The sequence below is a fragment of the Anthonomus grandis genome, chromosome 1, assembly GCF_022605725.1.
Source record: "Anthonomus grandis grandis chromosome 1, icAntGran1.3, whole genome shotgun sequence".
In the NCBI taxonomy this organism is placed as follows: Eukaryota; Metazoa; Arthropoda; class Insecta; order Coleoptera; family Curculionidae; genus Anthonomus; species Anthonomus grandis.
This window is the reverse complement of record NC_065546.1, coordinates 49,416,938-49,436,082: the sequence shown is the minus strand read 5'-3', so window position 1 is coordinate 49,436,082 and position 19,145 is coordinate 49,416,938. Positions and strand designations below refer to the sequence as shown.

Here is a 19,145-nt window from a genome sequence, read left to right as displayed (position 1 = left end):
GTTCTTTGGCATCTACACGTTGAGACTTGCATGCGCGTCTCCTCACGCGCGTTCAAAATTTCTGTAGAGAACAGAAATTTGCACGTCACGTCAATTGTGAACGCACGTTCATCAACGCTGTCGATATACGGTGCATACATACGGACGTTTTTGAGTAAGCGTTTATGAATTAAGTCATCAGCGTGTGTCTGTAGGAGCCTATTGACGTCAACACGCTGCGTTCTATTTATACGGTAGCTTTTACGCAAATCGAAAACTGTGCCTTAGAGTTCATAACTGTGTAGTTTTCAGTAACAGATACCAGCATTTGATACTTTTTTTCGTGAGTGTCTATAGTATCAAATGCTGTTGAAAGACCCACGAAGAGGCATGAGCAAGCTTCATTATTATCTAGTCCATCAGATGATTGTGATGTTAAAAGTTTAATTGAATTCTGCGTTTCCTGAATTCAAATTCCAAGTCTGATAATGCACGAAATTTTATTAAGGATTTTGCCATTTTTTTTTATTGTTCAAAAGTTTTTAAATTCATTTGAAGTAGTCTATTTCTCAATGTATACATATATATCATTTGTATTTTTATTTGGCGTATTTCAGTTTTTGATTAATTTATGTTACAAAATTTATTTATGCATTTTCAAAGTTTCAATCTTTTCTAGATTTTTGGTTTAGTTGCATTCGAAATTATTCGATTTGTATCTACATTATTTGGTTGTTGAAGTAAGTTAGTGTATAGTTTTTTTTTCATGTTTTTCATTTTTTTTTCATTTTTTGTAGATTATAGTTCATGCATTCTCTTCGAAAATGGTTTTCGTTTTGTTTAAAGTTTACAACCAATGTGTTTTAGTCTAAATAGAGTTGCAGTTCTATCTATTAAAACCTGTATACTTATACTTCCATCATTTATGGCATAAACTTGATCCTATGTTTATCATTCTTAAGGTTAGTATTATTTGTTACGCGTTTAGTTTGAGCTGGTTTTATTTCATTAAAAGGTTGTGAAAAAAAGAACAAATACTGCTACTGCGTAGTAATCAGTAATATGATTTCAATACACAAATTATTTAAAATTATCTAGTAACGTACATTGACCGATAAAAAGGATATGATCAAGACAAGTAGCAGATCTAGGTTGTATGGCTTTGTTTATGAATAATTTATAAACAAAGTCACGAGATTAAAAATACAATAACTATTATACAATAAGTATAATCAATAAATATTAAAAAAACAACGTTAATTATATAAAACCCCACCTAAAAATCCTAATGATTTAGAGGATCAGACAACTCGCGAATTAGAATTAGAGGATCATATATTCGCCGAGAGACATCTGCCAACGTTCTTTAAAACAGCAAATAGCGAGGCACATTTTGAGTACCTAATAAAATTAATTCTGTGAACTAATTAAATTGTTTTGTATTTTTTAAACACCTTTTTACACCCTTACTGTTTATAAGTCTATGAACTTACATTTTTATACAGCGTTGGGTGGTAGATTGTATATTCTTTAAAATGATGTATCACACTATACGATAACCATTTGACAGACCAAAGTATGACGTTGATAAAATATTCATTATTACCAGACATTTTAGCTCACTATTTGCTGGTACATCAACCGATTTAATTTTTTTGGCACTATTGAATATATGACATTTTAATGCTGCTCACAATAATATATTATACAATGTATTAAAGGTGGTTGGTTTTGAAATGAAAGCACTGTATGTAGGTCATAATACGTTTAAAATTTTTTAAACAAACATATTAGAGGGTTGACTTTTAACATTTTTATGATAAATTTTCAAGTCAAAACTTTGAAACCAATTATATAAATAAACTATAGGATTTATTTAAAAGCGCTTAAGCAAACATCCAAATTTTAATATATTACAGCAACATTAGAAGATTGCCAAAGGTAAACAATGGACAGTTTAGATTATTTATTTAATCAATACATGTGAACAACCCCATTATAAAAAATAAGTATTTCTGAAAAAGAAATAAAAGTTAGACTACCTAACTACCAATAATTATTAATTAACAATACTTATCAGACTTAATCTAAATAACCAGGATAATTAAACTGTTTTACCAGTAGTAATAATAATCTCTCAAAATCTAAACAATTGACAATGCAAAATTAGCTAAGAAAAAACAAAATTTATTATTATTAATGGCAATGATCAAATGTACTTCAAATTAGTAATCATGGAGCAAAATTATTTCAAAAAAACAAAATCCTACAAATTTTTAATAAGACTCCTAAAATGCATTAAGGAAATTCCCAAAACTTCAATTCCAGTAGAGTTACTAGATTGAGGTGTGGAATATTAAATGAAATTTTATTAAGTAGTTCGGGACAAATCACAAAGCCATTCGAAAGTTTATAAATAAACATTAAATCGTTCTCAGTGCGTCTCTTAAGAAAACTTCGCATATTCAGCAAGTTCATTGCTTCATCATGACAATGGTCATTACAAACTGGAATGTAAAGTTTATAAAGGTAGAATCGTAAAAATGTATTTTGAACCCTCTCCAGTGCGATACAATTATTCATGTAAAGAGGAGACCAAATTATTGATCCATACTCTAACAAAGAGACAACAAGTAATATGTACAACCTCTTGCAAGTTTTAACCAACAGATCTTCACCATTGTGCAGGACAAATCAAAGGACCTTATATGCTTTAGTTATAATAGTATAGTATTACACATGGGTATATTATTAATTTTAACATAATAATTTTAACTGAAACATGGAACTTAATACAGATATGTTTATCATCCTCAATTATTAAAGCAAATAATCATGAGAGAACTAATCAGAATAATGCTGTTGTAATTTACGTAATAATTTTCTAGATTTAAATTGCGAAATATGTAGCATGGCTAGCATAGTAATTTAGGTTATCAGAATAAATTTGGTTGTTCGAGAGCAGAGCGCGATCAGTTACGATAATTTACCGTTCATAAAGTATAGAAGGAAAAAGTTTAATTATAGTTCAACTCAATGCCGTAATACGGAAATTCTTATCGGAGATATTAATAAGAATCTTTCTGATATGAGTTTTGGTACACAGGATTACCTAAATAAATTCCCTCTTATACTCGGGTTGCAAATAATTCTAAATCGTGTATTGAGTACGTCTATTGATAAAGAAAATATATCTTTGGTTATTAGAAAATTCAAAATCATGGATCATTACCCATTACTTAATAATTATATAATTACCCATTATTTTAAGATTAACTACAAAAAAAAAATAGGTGAAAGGTTAAGAAAATTATAAATAATAAAAAACATTTAAATGATTTTTTTTAATAGTAAGTATCTATTCATTATAACAAGAAAAAATAAATAAAAAATCATAAATACCATAAAATCCAAGACGAAAATATTTATATAATAATTTTAATATATAAATATTACAGAAATAATATCAAAACGTTTTTTGGAGATCTGAACAATCAATATTATAGAAATATAATAAATCAAAACTAAAGTAACCCAAAAAAAAAATGGAAATCTGCATACACTTCATTATTTAAGTTAAGTCAGTAGGAATAGACAAATTTTTAATGTCCAAAAATCTAGAAACGTTCACCTTAGATAAGAAAGCCGGAATATTTAATAAGCATTTTATAGACATCGGTTTGAAATTAGCGTATGATATTATTAAAAGCACAAATAAATATAACAAAGAAAGTTTGATACAAAATAATTCAGTATTAATTTTTTCGAGGGACTTAAAAATCAATTCATCACCAGGAGAAGAAAGCATAATATTGGAAAAAATTAAAATATGAGGCACATAATTTAAAAGCCGTTAATTAATTTAATTAATAATGAAATTCCTTCTGGAAAGTACCCAAAACATTTTAAAAAGCTACACACTATAAATCTAACATTTACAAAATATATGAAAAAGTTCTCAAAAAATTATATCTCTAATATAATATAATATATATATCTCTAATGATAACTCTCTAATAGTTATCGTTGGCTTTCGTTAGTACTGCAAACGGTTGATAATAGTGCGCCTGCAAATGACTCAATGATCAAAGGCTTCCTTAATAATTTTTAGCAAAAAAAATATAAATGGCCACGTAAGCACATGAAATTCAGTAAATTATGGAGTACCGCAGGTTACAGTTTTGGGGCCCCTTCTTCTTCTAATCTATATCTATAAGCTTTTAGTATTAAAGTTTTATGAAACTATAAGTTGATATTCGGATGATATGTCCTTTGTAGAAGGATCCACATGGAAAGATGGATACACATGGACAGCATGGTTTGGCAGTAATCTTATAACCATAGATGAACAAAAAACTAGATACTTGGATTTTCTTCACATATCGATACGTTGCCGCCAATATAAAAATAACACTTAAGTAGAAATGGTTTAGAAATTAAATTGTATTTTTTTTAAATGTTTGAAAATTAAATAGGAAATACTTAGATACTAGAGTTCACTGTTCCCTAATATGTGATATGCATGTAAATAAATTGGTGAAAGAACTTTAATTACTTCTGTATCTTTTTTAACAGCTTAAAAATATTCTGCCTTAAATATCTTAAACACTATCTGCGATGCTCTTGTTCTATCGGATCTGATATATGGATTTATTTCTTGAGGATATTAATGAAGCATACCAAAATACTATTGGACCTTTGGAGTTTCTATGGAAGTCAATAACTACAAAAATATTTCATTTCCTGATTTTATACTCTTTTCAACTATTACATATTTTACCAAATAAAAAAACGGTCTTACGCAATTTTGAGTTAATGAATATATCATATTTTCTAAAGTGAAAACGTTAAAAATAAATTAAAAATATATACATAGGTAGAAAAGCAAATGTTTCACTTGCTTCCAAAGGAGATTAAAACTAAAATTAATAACAGAAATTTTAGCGAAATGGTTTTTGCAAAACTCAATAAATTTTTAAGAGTAAAAAAACTCCTTGATGTATTCTTGACTTGCAGAAGACGTAGATTCAAAGTAAGACAACGTTTCTCTATATCAGTGTATTTTTGAATTATTAAAAACCTATTATATTATACACTGCCATACAAAAACGTTGTCTTAATTCGCTAAATATAGTATCGAACAGTAGCATAAAAATAAAGACCAAACATATTTCTCTACGAATTTTTTGAACGGAGTAAAGGCCTTAAAAATTAATTAAGTATTTCAAAATTTTAGATTAGTAATATCACGTCCATAAATTGATGTGAAATCAGGTATTTATGTTTGCGACAGCTTTACTTTTGTTTCGTTGTGTCTCATTTTGATTTCTCATGTTCTTTCTTAAGTTACTACCTTCATATGTTATTTTAAAATGTGTTATTTTAGATTGAAAATTATTTTAAAAAACGGATCAAGGACTTACGTTCTGAAATACTGCTTTCGAGTATACTTTTGATAATGAGGCTTTGAAATATTTATTTCTTTTTTTGCTCATTAGATATAAATTAAAACTAGTTGCTTGCACAATAAATATTTTTAATTATCCTTCTATGGAATCATGTAGTGCTTATGATGAAGAAAAAATGACAAAAGATGTGTCTTGTATCACTTCTCCTTCACCAATTGTCAGTATTACAATGAGCTAATCAATCTCTTGATTAGATATAGAGAAATACGATAAAGTTACGACGACCTCAGTTATACTTTTTCTGAGAAGTAAGGATCTACTACGTTTGCTTTAACTCTACTTAAATTATGGACCTGGAGTCATTTAGGTGCCTAATGTATTGTAAACTCCGTGATTCAGAGATATATCCATGTAATTTATTTAAAAATTAACAAATGTGGGTTCAAATAAACTTAAAAAAAATTTTAAATATTTATTCAAGGCATACGAATATACAGATAACATTAAAAAAAATAGATATTTTGCTTATTTAAAATATTGTACGATATTCAACTAAAATTTCAATGTTTTAGTTGCAGCTCGACGCTCACTTCAGCACGATTTTCTTCCATATCCTAGACTTAGCAAACAACGAAAAGGAAGTCTACACATTAATCTTGATTATTACTGTGAAAAGAAACCGACAGAAGATTTCCAACCCTGTAAAGGTAAGCGGTGTAAGAGAAGTGTAGAAATGTCTAGTTTACTGTATAAGTTTTAATGACTTTTAGAATAGAAAATAAAAAATAGAACTTATTTCGGTCTGCTTAATATACATAGTGCTTACCTTAAACTAGAGTCTTAATTACCAATGTTAATTGCATAAATCACTTATCTATATTTCTAAAGAGATAGTAGAATTAAAGATCCATTATTATGTTAATTGAGTCTCATGGTAAGTTTGACTTAATCATCAGGTCTTCATTACTTAGGATAATCTTAGAAGAATCTAATTTCTTAAGTTTACAAAGGTAAGTTTACGAGAATAGACAGTACCAGACCAGAATAGACAATACAAGCCCCTCAGGTAAGTGATTCGCTATCCATTCAATCCAAATAAATATGAATTTTTATATATCAGGGAGCATATGCTAAAATGCAAGGAGGGAAACCAGAAAGAAACTTATTGTAACTTTCCGGAAAGTATGGTGAGATTCTTTTTTTTTTAACTTTAAAGAATAAGCTATAAAAAATAACGTAATTTGATTTATAATACTGATTATCTACTTTTTTAGAACCACCATCATCACCAGTAGGAGTGTTCCAAAATGGAAAATATATAAAAGACCCCAATGCACCTAAGGATAAGAACCATTTTGTTCTAATCACAATTGCTCTTTTTGGATTGGTACATATGCTGCCTTTCCTGTTTTTTATGACAGCCAACGAGGTGAATAATAATTATATAATAAATATACATCTTTTTTTATTCAATAATAGAATTAGTCAATCATAAATCGACAATTTTTTTATTTAATAAAAAATTTAACATAGCAATAAATGTAATAACTGGAAATCATTTGTATATATGTTTATAGTCAAATTTCATATATTTTAACCAATAATATATTTTGTTTTATTAATTGTAAACCATTCTCATTATTCAAGACAGAACCAGTGGAAAGAAAATGTACAAACTTATTGACCAAAATGCTGAATATATAGTTAAAAAATTAGTTATAGTTTGAGAAACCTCCAATTATAATTTATTTGGTTAAAAAAAAATCTGAAAAAAAGCTTTTCTAAAATATATTGTAATTTTTCTTCTTCTCCTTCTTCCTCTTCTTCTTTTTTCTCGTTTTTTGTTCTTTTTTTTTCTCGCCTTTTTCTTTACAAATAGTATATCCTCATCAGCTGATAATTCCTGATAGCAACTTGATCATTCATTATAAACATTTTAATAATTTTTATTAATTTGGTCATCATGTCATCCTTTAAAGTCTCATAAAAACGCATTGTTCTATATCTAGAGTTATTTTATTTCAAAAATCAGATATTGATTTTCAACTACAATAATTTTCTTGTTTCAGTACTGGATGTACAAGTTCCGAAATGTGACACACGAAAGTTCCGATGCAAACGATCGAACATATCTTCAAAGATATTTTTCCTCGTTGAACTCTGTGACAATTACCACTCCTGGAGTAATTTGCAATTTTATAGCAGGAATTGCTGGACATAAAATTTTGGCTACGACACGGATTTTTTGTGTCCTAGCGGTCCATTCTACTGTGTTAACACTACAAGCCGTTTTTGTTATGGTAAATACTGATACATGTAAGTATATATACTAATGTAATGTATATCCAAAGACATAACAAATTTCCCCCAATGCAAAATTCTAAATCAGTTTCTTTATAGACAATAAAACGGTCATAGGCAAACTGCTCAATCGTAACATAAATTTTTTAAAGGTACATTCTGCATTAAAAAGGGTTCAAGGATCACGGAAATATGTTTAAATACAATAGAGTTATGTCAAGTTTTATATTATTTTCTAATTAAGTAATTTATGTTACGCTACTGTTTTCAGACAGGCTTATAGACAGTAAAGGATTAATTAAAGGAGAGAGACGACTCGTTACCACAGAATAAACGATCTCACAGAAGCGAAGGCTTGCGTCGGCTCCTTTGATATCCGTGAACCAGTTTTTTATAAGCCCAACTGACAGATGCACCCGGCGCAAATACACTGAGATATCTCGTAAAGTTGTAGTAAACGCATACACCGAACGAAGTGCTTTGATTTTTAAAATCGAAATGGTTATATTCATATAATACGGGAGCAAACTACAAAATTTAGTTACATTTCAAATAGGATTTTTTCTTGTTAAGGCTTATATTGGTCCTTGCTTTTTAGAATAATTATAATAATTATTATTTTTATAAAAATTGTTATTTGACAGTTTTGATACACGATAGAGGTGTAAGTTAGTATACTTTTAATTTGTTTTGGAATGGAATTTTTGTGTTTTTTTGTGGAAAGTTGTTTTTTTGCAGGTATGTTTTCTCGTATGTTTTAAACACAACACATTTAAGAGTAGATATCATCGGCTTTTATATATTTATATATAAAAAGATATATATATAAATATATATATATATATATATATATATATATAATAAAGATATTTTATATGTATATATTGTAGGTGCCACACATACGTCCATATTTTATAAAGGTATTATACGTTGTATAGTCGTCGTCCATTATGATAGTCTGGAACAAAATATAAGATTTTTAAGGGTTTTACTACTACTATATTATGCACTTGCATGGGTAAACCAGTCCATAAAAAGACAGATAATTGAAAATTAAAGTCATTATTCTTTATCACATAAAAATACTGTATACCTTAATCAACTTTAATATTTTTATCTATGTGCAATGTTATATACCTGCACGTATGTACACATACATATAGATACATATGGTTTAGGCATATACATATATGTTTATTAAATTAAATAATTTTTATTCTGTATTTATTTGCATGGCACGACAAATTAATTAGGGAATATTCTGAACTTTTCAAAGCTTTTAAACAACCATAATAATAATGAATAATACATATTAATGTAACTTTTGTATACCTACTTTAATGAAAATAAAAAACGGCAAATTACAAAATATCGCAAATATACACACTAACGCTCGTACTAATTATGACCCGATACACCACGTGGGCGACGACAGTTGTACCCGTTAGAATGGGGGTAAATGGGAGGAGCCTGAATGAAAAACCGGTACGGTAGAAATGGCTAGCCTTCGCTTCTGTGGGATCGTTTATTCTGTGTTGTTACCGGTGGTCGGGCCGGTTTTTTGACATTAATCAGTTCATGTAACTCGCTGATCTTGAGCCTGAATCCACATGGATACCGAATTACGGATCCGTTGGTACCACGTGATTGCTATCAGCTAATAAGAGACCCAAAATCGGGATTCAGGCTCTAATAAGTAGCAAGTTCCTTCACTTTGTGTTTATAAATTAAAGTTGTAAAATTGAACTAAAGTTTCTCTTAACACTACGAGTTATATAGAGTAGAATAACTAGTAATGTATTCACAACGCGATAGTGTGATAATAAAAATAAACTGCTTCATTACTGAAGGAAAGCTCACATTTTTTTGGCAACCTAGATACAATAGATGCCTGGATTTGATACATTAGAATGAATGAATCTATCCATGAATTCATGATAAAAAGAGAAAACCACATAAACCAAATTCTTTGTATTTTCTGATATTTTGATTAACGTAATCATTTATTGCCTTTATGTTTTAAAGGCAATAAATGATTACGTTTCTGATTTAGAGCAAAGTATTATGTAATGGAAAAAATAAGGCGAGAAAAACTGATTTTTTTCTTATGAAAAAGTTTTTTTATGAGATTTGAAAATGATTTATCAAAATTCTTCTGTTTTTCTGCGAATCTTGAGCTGATTGAATATCCAAGGTTCATTTGACCAAACAAGAAACAAAAAAGGTATTGTCGTAAGTCTGGGAGTAAACAAGTAAATCTTCTAAATATTTTTATAGTTTGTGTTAGTAGCTAACCAAATTTTGAAATTGATTATAATGAGAGATTTAAGTCAAATATCGCAGAAAAATATTGTAGCAACTGATTAGACAAAGGAATATATACAGAACTTAAGATAAATCCATAATTAATAAAATTCGAAAACCTTTGTTAAAAATATCCAATAACGTTTGATTTCTTTGCAGAATCTGATTAAATTACCGGGAGATTAGTTTTAAGAGAAGAGTTGGTAACAATATACAAAAATTCCAGCAAATCTGCCAAATAAAAAAATGCCTGGCCCTCAATAGTAATAAGGCAAGATAATCGGCCTTACATTTTAATTTATTAAGAAGAATCTGTAGAATAAATTTTAATAGTATAAGAGTATTGATATTTTATGACTTATTTAAATATTTTTAGTGTAAAAAAATAGAAAAAACAGCAATTGCTTGTGGATAGGTTTTTCCATATCAGAAAGAAGAGAATTATCAAAGACAAATTATATATTGGCACTCTGCAAATTTGATAAAATGGCTATGCATCGGCAGAAATAAAATACACAATTTCTTTTAAGTTTTACGATTCAGCAAAGATTTCTTTGTTAACAGGTCTGCTTCTTGAAGATTTTTTTATTGAAACTTTTTAATAAAACGTAGTTGTACTGTTAGCGAAAAAGGTTATTGTTTTTCTATTTTAATCAACGTAATACTAAACTAAATAATTTTTTCATTGCCATATGTTAGTGTTCGATTGGCTATTTTCTTCTCAATATTCATTACACCTAATAAATCTTCAACAAGCATCTGAGTGACTATGTCAATGGTCTCTTCTGCCCGCCGTATCATTACGCAGGGAACTATGATTAGAACAAATATATTTTATCGTTATGCTTTCTAAGTTCGTCCTTGTGCCATGCAATTCGGAATGAACATAAGTACTAGCTTTATCTTTTTGTTCTGTCATCCGCAAGAATCCACCAAAAAAAACACAAGATGCTCAACTTTTAGTTGAGTTTTATTTTCTCTGCTTAGTTTTAAAATATTTAATAAGGCAAGAGCCAATTTCTTGGGCGCTTTATTGCTGATAGTGCAATGCCCAAAAAAGTATCATGATGATACTTTTTAAATATGGAAAGCTGCATTAATCGGATCTGGTAGAAAAATAGGCTTGAAACCATGAATTTCATCATCTAAAAATATTTACTCTATATATTTTTAGACATCTTTAATTAAATAAATTAAATCGAAATGAACACGTAGTTTGTTTTGCTTTCATATTTTTTAAGCAGCTAAAAATATGGAGACTAGTTTGAATAAATTAACTTAAATGAAGCAATAATTAGTTATAAAACTTAAAGTAAATAATTGTACGAAGAGCAATTTTTGGCCATCTAGCCAAAAACTGCTCAGTGTCAAAAGTTTGTTCTAGATGCGCAGAGAATTATTCTTATAAAGATTATGGGTCAAATGAGCTAAAATGTATAAATTGTTGCAAGTCTAATAAAAACAGTTCAGGTCTAAAGCTGAGCACATCTCATCTGGCCCTCGATAGGCAATGTCCATGTAGGCTAAATTTATTAGAGGTCATTAATCAGAGAGTAGACTATTTAATTTAAGTAGAGGGAAGCTAATACTTTGGACACTTGAATCTTGTCGAATTCACTAATATAATTCAGAATAATAGCTTTGACATAATTGGTGTAACGGAAACATGGTTAACAACTGATACATCATCAGATGCTGTTAGTATGCCAAGATACAAATTTTATAGAAAAAATCGTAATAGAGGTAGAGGTGGAGGCGTAGGTTTCTACATAAAAAGCTCAATAAAATGTGAAAGTTTAAGCTTTATGAATTTAATCAATAGAGGGTTTTGAACATTATTGTGTACGTATTAGAGTAAAGCAGAAGTTATCCATAGCAGTAGGTATTATCTATAGAGTAGGTAATAATGTACTAGAATGTGTTAATATCTTGGATAGAATATTACCTGAAATCTTGCCTGTAGATGAGTATGTTTTAGTTTTTGGTGATTTAAACATCAATATGATGAATATTCAAAACCCACTCATCAAATTATTTGATAGCTATGACTTTTCTCAGGTAATTGATGAACCAACTCGTCACTGATACAACAGCCACCTTACTAAACCCAATTTTTATTAATGATAAAAATATTGTAACTCAGAGTGGGACATAAGATTCAAATGGGATAAGTGATCACCTATTGACATTTTGCTATGTAAACATAACATGTATTATAAAACCTCAAAAATTTTTGACTATAAGGGATTTTAAGCATTTCGATGAACCTGAATTTTTACTTGACCTTCAGTCTGAAGTATGGTGGGATGAATTGTTCTACCTTCATGATATAGATAGTAAAGTTGAGTATCTGACTCATAATATAAAGGATTTATTTGATAAGCATGTTCCCGTAAGGTCCCTTAGAGTGACTAAGCCTTATGCACCATTGTTGACTTATGCAATAAGAGGTTTAATGAGGGAAATGGACAAGGCAAGGCTCAAATGTAAATTAAACAACTCTACAGAAAATTTTGGACATTATAAAATGCTTCGAAATCTTACTAAGAATTCTATACGTAAGGAAAAGTTGGCTTATTTGCAATATTTGGAGACCCAAAAGCCTCAACGAAAAGTTTGGCAAACTTTAAGAGACCTCAATGTTTATGTTCCTACAAATACAGTTATTCAGATTCCTCTTAAATTGGTAAATGTGAAAGAGATAAATACATTTTTCTGCAGCGTTTTTAAAAAATCAAACAACTGTGATAATAAAGTAGCATATTTTAATAATAATAAAATAAGGGAAGGCATACAATTTACTTTCAAATTGGTCGATCCCTCTGATGTGTTTAAGTATGTGCAGAGTATTGGGTCAAATGCTGCAGGTATTGCATAACACTTCAGATGGTGAAACTGTTTTTGCATGCGATAATATTACATATAACTCATATTGTCAATAGTTGTCTCGAACATGGTCATCTCCCAAATTGCTAGAAAGAATCTCTTGTTACCTCACTACCTAAAAAACATAATCCAGTCAGTTTTACAGATTTGAGGCCTGTTAGTCTGCTTCCTGTAATATCAAAAGTTCTGAAAAGAGTGGTTCATGTTCAGATCACTGATTACTTTAATACGAATGGCTTTTTTCCTGTGCATCAATCGGGCTTTAGAGCTAGTCATAGTACAACAGCTGCACTTCTAAATATTACTGACGACATTGTAAAAATTCAAGATAGGCAAATAGCTGCTATATTGATTTTGATAGACTACTTTAAAGCCTTTAATGTTATTGATCATGAGTTGATGTGTGCCAAGCTATCATATTATGGTTTTGGGAAGGTTGAGATACTGTTCTTTAGGTCATATTTAACAGGTCGAAGGCAGGTAGTTAGGATAGGTGGTGAGACATCGCAGAGTAGAAACATTATTTCGGGAGTGCCACAAGGCTCCATACTTGGCCCTTTGTTGTATAGTATTTATACTGCAGATATGTTTTCTATTATATCAACGCACATATTCTGATATATATAATACGTACAGAATACATGCTGTAGATTTGTTTATAAATTTAAAAAATTTGATCATGTCTCAGAAAATATAAAAGAGTTGGGTTGGCTTAAGTGTGATAACTGGTATAATTTTAACTTGACTCTATTTTCTAGAAAACAGTATATTTGTTTAAAAAACTTATTTATAGGGAGGCTGTGCATAATCGCTTTTTTCGAGATAAAAATTATTTAACAATGCCACAACGTAGAACTTCTTTTTTTAAAAAGAGCTTCATTCGTAATTGTGTTAACTTATATAATAACTTACCTCTTCAATTTAAGGTATGCAATACTGGTTATTTAAGGTCTAAGTACAAGAGGTATTTATTAGATGTGCAGTAGATTTTTAGAACTTTTTTAGTGACAGATATATTGTATGTATATATATACTGCATTGTTATATTGTTATGGTTGGTTAAAACTCTTTTATCCTGAGTGTTATTTCTTAAAAGCATTCTATTGGTATATACTTACTTTCTCTGTTAACATTTGGAGATGGTGAACTTAATATCCGGAGAATTGGTTGAGTGGAAGAATGGCCAGGAGGCTAAACTTCCCAGTTGCGCAATTCTTGTACATATGATGTGAGTGTACATTTTCATATGTTTTTGCATTGTATGTGCAAAGAAATACTTGAATAAAGGCGTTATTTATTTATTTATTTATTTAAAAATTTCTTACCTGTATTTTAATTTATTAGAAGCGCAGCTTTTAAAATTTTAGCAGTTGATTTGCTGGGCATAACTATTATTAAATAGTGTACTTTAAGCCACTTTACACTGTATTTTCAAATCCTTCTTTACTCTTTTAATACTTACTACTTAACACACTACCAGACTTAAATAAAAACAAAAACACTTTAAAACAGAACAAAAATAAAATAAAACAAAACAAAAACTAGGTTATAGTATTGCAATTGAAAGGGCCGTTATTTAAAAAAAGCTACCAACCTATTTGGAATCATCTGGTACCATATTGAACTAATATTAAGTAGAACGCCAGGTTTCTGCAAAACATAGATCATATATTTAATAAATCTAAATACGCACCCAACTCAATAAAGTGTGGGTTGGTATCTTTTAGATTTTAACTGGGCTTAGATTATAAGGGTATTTATGAACCTGTACTAGTTTATTAAAAGTGTAAAGAAAAACACCCGTTTTAAGGTTATTAGATAGATCTAAGCTTGGTCACTGAGTCTGGAGAGACATCTTATTAGCGTTTAAGAGTTATTACTAGAAAATGATTATTTTATGACCTGTGAGAATCAATGATGTTCTTAAAATTGTGAACATAAGCCAAATAAGAATTAACAAATTTTAATGACAGAAAAGGGTATTATTAAGTTGCTTCCAAATAAAGTCCAATAATGGACCTACCTAATATTCTGATAATAAATGACGTAGCTGCGTTCGCGTTAATTTTTGTTCTTAGAAGAAAGTATTTATACATAATTTATATAGTAGCTTAATGAATAATCATTTTCTTAAATTTATACTAAAGATATTATGTAAATTATACGCGAGCAAAGAAGTAGCTCGACTCAAAAGAGTATCAGATAATTAACTTTTTTAGCTTTATTAAATTCATTTAGCCTAAAATTAGCTTGGCAAACAAACTGAATAATAAAATCTTGTTTTAAGGCATTTTGCTAATTAAGGCGAAATTTACATTTCAAATATATTTTCTTCCTTAAATAGGATTAATTAATTTTATAAAATTTTGTTCATAGCAACCTCTTTTTTAATTCACGAGATTTAATAGGCCATAAAGAAAGAGTGAAAAAAGCTTCTTATCATGTAACAGCGTACTAATTTACTATCCTTGTTGGATTAGTTAGATTCCTCTCAGAACAACGTGTATTAACTTTGAACAAATTCTGATAATCCCTAAGTTTCACTTAAAGTTAAATCTAATCCAACTACTAAATAAATGTAATTAATAATCAGTTAAATTATTTACTTAATTTTTTTTTTTTAGGGCAAGTGGGATTTTTCGTGTTTGTGCTATTATGTCAGCTAATGATGTCATGTAAGTAAAATTATCGTTCATTTAAGGACCTTTGTTTTTTAAAATATAAAGTTGAATAGTTTCCAAAACCACTTAATTTATTTACAAAATTCAGTATTGACCCTTAAGTCATTTAATATTGAATAAAATTCTGTTATATAATATTTTAACTTCTGTTGTGTCAAAGATAAGATGTCTCATTATTCTAGGTGCAATGTCGCTGGGCGGTTCGGGCTCTATGGGTCTTGTAGCCAAACTGCCGCCTTTATATTTAAAAGCAAAACTACTCGGAGAAGGTGGAGCAGGTGTATTCTCAGCAGTATTAAGATTAGCTTCCATTATGGTCACTCCTTCGACCGAAGGGGCGGCTTTAATGTATTTTGGAATCGGAAGTGTCCTTATGATAATCAACATGATCGTCTTTTATTTTGCTACTAAAACTAAATTTTTTAGGTAAGAAAAATTAAAATAATAAAGGTATTTTGTACAACTAATTAGGAGAACAGAAAAGTATAGTATCTGCCCTAAAATAAAAATATTCATAATATTTATACCAATCTATTTTTCCTAAGAATCAAATATTACAAAAAAGATATTTAATGTATGTAAACACATGATTACACAAGTATATACATATGAGAAAAAAATCAATTTTTGTGCAGACATCATAAAACCCAAAGGCCTACTGAAACCAAAACGTAATAACTAAAAAGCAAAAAAGCGAACAAAAATTATTAAAAAAAAATAAGTTAATGATGAAATATGATTTGGTCTACGAACACCAAAAACCAATCATAAACAAAATCTCGTATTTTCTGTATTCTCCTTATTTTAATCTGATCTAAATACGGTCTATGTCTGTATCGCCACATAGATAGAGTCACATAACTTTCCATTCATCTCCATTCTTGGAACGTGCCTCTGTGTATAGATGAGTTTTAACGATCCCTATAATTTTCTAATATCAACATTTTCTCGAAAGGAAAAATCCAGTGTCTGAACTTCATTATTGTTCAGAGACTTTTTCCAACAAACTTTCAAAATTTAACAAGTCTAGTAAGCAAGCAACCGAAAGCCTCATAACTAGAACATGATAATAAAATAGAGCCCTATCAGAAACTTAACATTGAGTTAAAGCCACTCTATACAAAATTCAAAGACACATACTTAAATTAATCAAGCAGATAAATAGAAAAGTACAAAAACAAAAGTCAAACTGATGATTGAGAAGATTATAGAGGAATCACCAATACAAGTAAGTCACAATTTTGTAAGCAAATCTGACGTACTTAGAAGTGAAGTTAAAATAACAATAAAAAGACAAAAGGGCCATAAAGCCACTGGCATAGATAATATACCCATTGAAATATACCCAAACCCATTGAAAACCATTTAGGCCTTAGGTGACATCGGAGTGAATATAATGCACCGAATCTGCCAAAACATATTAGAGATATACATGTGGCCAGAGAATTGGATAACAATAATAATATACAGGGTGGCGCATCGAATACGAAACAAAGGCATTTAGTGACAGTTCAGTTTTTTTTTTGGAAAAACACTTGGATCCGTCGATTTTGTTTTTAAGGGGGACACAAGTTTGGTAAAAAAATCACGTTAACACATGCAGTCCCCTGGGCGAGGGTGACATCACCCCTTAAATCTTAAATGGACAAGGGAGTCGAGAGATCTTTCAAATTACTTTATAATGACGTAAAATTCATGTTCTTTAATTCAGTACCTTTGGAGATTTATTGATATGAATTTTAAAGTAGATTTTAGTAGGTACATACATCAGTTTAATAATATAATCTATACATAATTTAAGCCTTTTTTGTGGCAAAATAATTATTTATTTAAGAAGGATATGTAAATATTGTCTTGTACCTATTTTATATAAGAATTTAGTACATAATTTGTGATTAATTTGACTTGACTTTGTTGCTAAAAGACCTTTTTACGCTTTAATCATGTTAGCCATGGCTAAAAGGGTTGAAATTATCGAAATATTTTTCGAAAATAATCGCGAGCTAATAGAACACCATAAATATTTAATGAGAGACATGAGAATAGTAATGTGTATCGAAAATATGTCGAAACTGGAGCAGAGAACGAAGCGATGGAAGTGGGGGTTTGCACAAATTCCATATTCAGTCTTTCGGCGAAGCTATTTTTAGCAATTTATAATCAACTGTACCTTTATTCGTTAAGAAAGAGCCTTTGGCAGCATAAATTGATCACATGGGTTTTCAGTCTCTCATATCCTATCGGATAAACAGAACACTGGTACTATCTGCTTTCTACTGTCTGTTATGTCTTTTATAATGCAAAATTAAACTACTTCTAGGAAAAGACTAATTAGTTAAGGGTGTGCCTCAGGGCTACTTCTCTTTATTATCTATGGATTTAATATACTTAATTTAAGTTAGGCCTCAGAAAACTATTTATGATCATATTGAGTGTCTGCTAAGCAGACTCCGGCAAAGCAGTTCATCTGCATTTTTTACCGATTCTGGTACTCAGAATCCACTACCTCTCTAAAAAAATAATATTTGGCCTTGTTTGCATTCCATCATACAATACGAAATTCTATTATTGGCATTAAAATTTATTGCTATAAAGTTTGTAGTGCTTAGGTAAGAGCAATGGAGTGATTTCTTCCTCGTGTATGCAAAGCTTTATTTCTGGATGTTAAATTTTCTAATAGGTCTAATATCCAAATCCCAATATATAAAGAACTTTGGTTTGATCTCTACAAATGGCAATAATTACTCTGAAGCAATTTTAGTCATTACTAAGTAGTAATTTTAAAGTAAATTTCAAAGTATAAATTGTATATTCTTCCTTGAGGCATCTTAACTTATAAGGCTCTAATATTTAAGGAGCTCAAATCACAAAACAGTTTTAGTGCTAACCAAAACATTTTATTTCTTCTCGACACGTGTTTCGCCAACGATGTATTTTCGGGGGAAGATTCAGACTAAAAATGACAACTTTTGTATATTTGTTTAAGATATTTCAAAATTGCCTTGATATAAATATTTCTTTTAAAGCTTCTTATTTACGGACTGCTGCCTGATACATCTACTATGGTTAATATTGCCTTCAATTTCATTAAAACGCCGAGTATTTTCATTAAGTCACTATCAATGTGATCACCACTTTTAATTTTAATTCACGGAAAACGACTTTAGTCAACTTACCGGCTTAGTAAACCTGCCGCCGGTGACACCGCGGCTATGAGTTATGCTTGTGGTTTGGAATTCATAAATTAAAAACGTAAGAAGTAAAGAAACGTACCAAAATTCATGCTGTTTCTCTTTGGGAATATTTCTCTCTCTGAAATCTCTGTCAAATATCGAACAAACCTTTATTCTACTAGCCTACCCTATTCATTGATTATATTGACGAACATTGCCGATCACTTACGAATTTATGAGGCTTAACGCACTGAAATCTTTTGGAGCCTAGTTAGGCAATCCTGGAGCTCAGCTTGTTTTTTTCTAATACCTACTTGCTTCGAGTTAGAACTGACCGGTTAAACATGCTATAATGTAGAGAGGTTAGGCAGATGGTCTATAACCTTGACAAATCCATCGTCATCTCACACCGC

General features: G+C 29.7%; 2 protein-coding genes across 2 annotated transcripts in view; one reads left to right on the top strand and one right to left on the bottom strand.

Moving 5' to 3' along the window:
- The window catches only part of LOC126735124 (neurotrimin-like), an 84,162-nt gene that overhangs the window by 50,918 nt on the left and 14,099 nt on the right, over positions 1–19,145 (bottom strand). The gene's annotated exons all lie outside the window — the stretch shown is intronic.
- LOC126738619 (equilibrative nucleoside transporter 3-like) overlaps positions 1–19,145 on the top strand; it is a 36,052-nt gene that overhangs the window by 5,161 nt on the left and 11,746 nt on the right. The window contains exons 2-6 of the mRNA XM_050444043.1: positions 5,960–6,094; positions 6,662–6,816; positions 7,457–7,703; positions 15,503–15,553; positions 15,742–15,985. Of these exons, the coding sequence (XP_050300000.1) occupies positions 5,960–6,094; positions 6,662–6,816; positions 7,457–7,703; positions 15,503–15,553; positions 15,742–15,985 (832 nt within the window). The remainder of the gene's footprint in view (positions 1–5,959; positions 6,095–6,661; positions 6,817–7,456; positions 7,704–15,502; positions 15,554–15,741; positions 15,986–19,145) is intronic.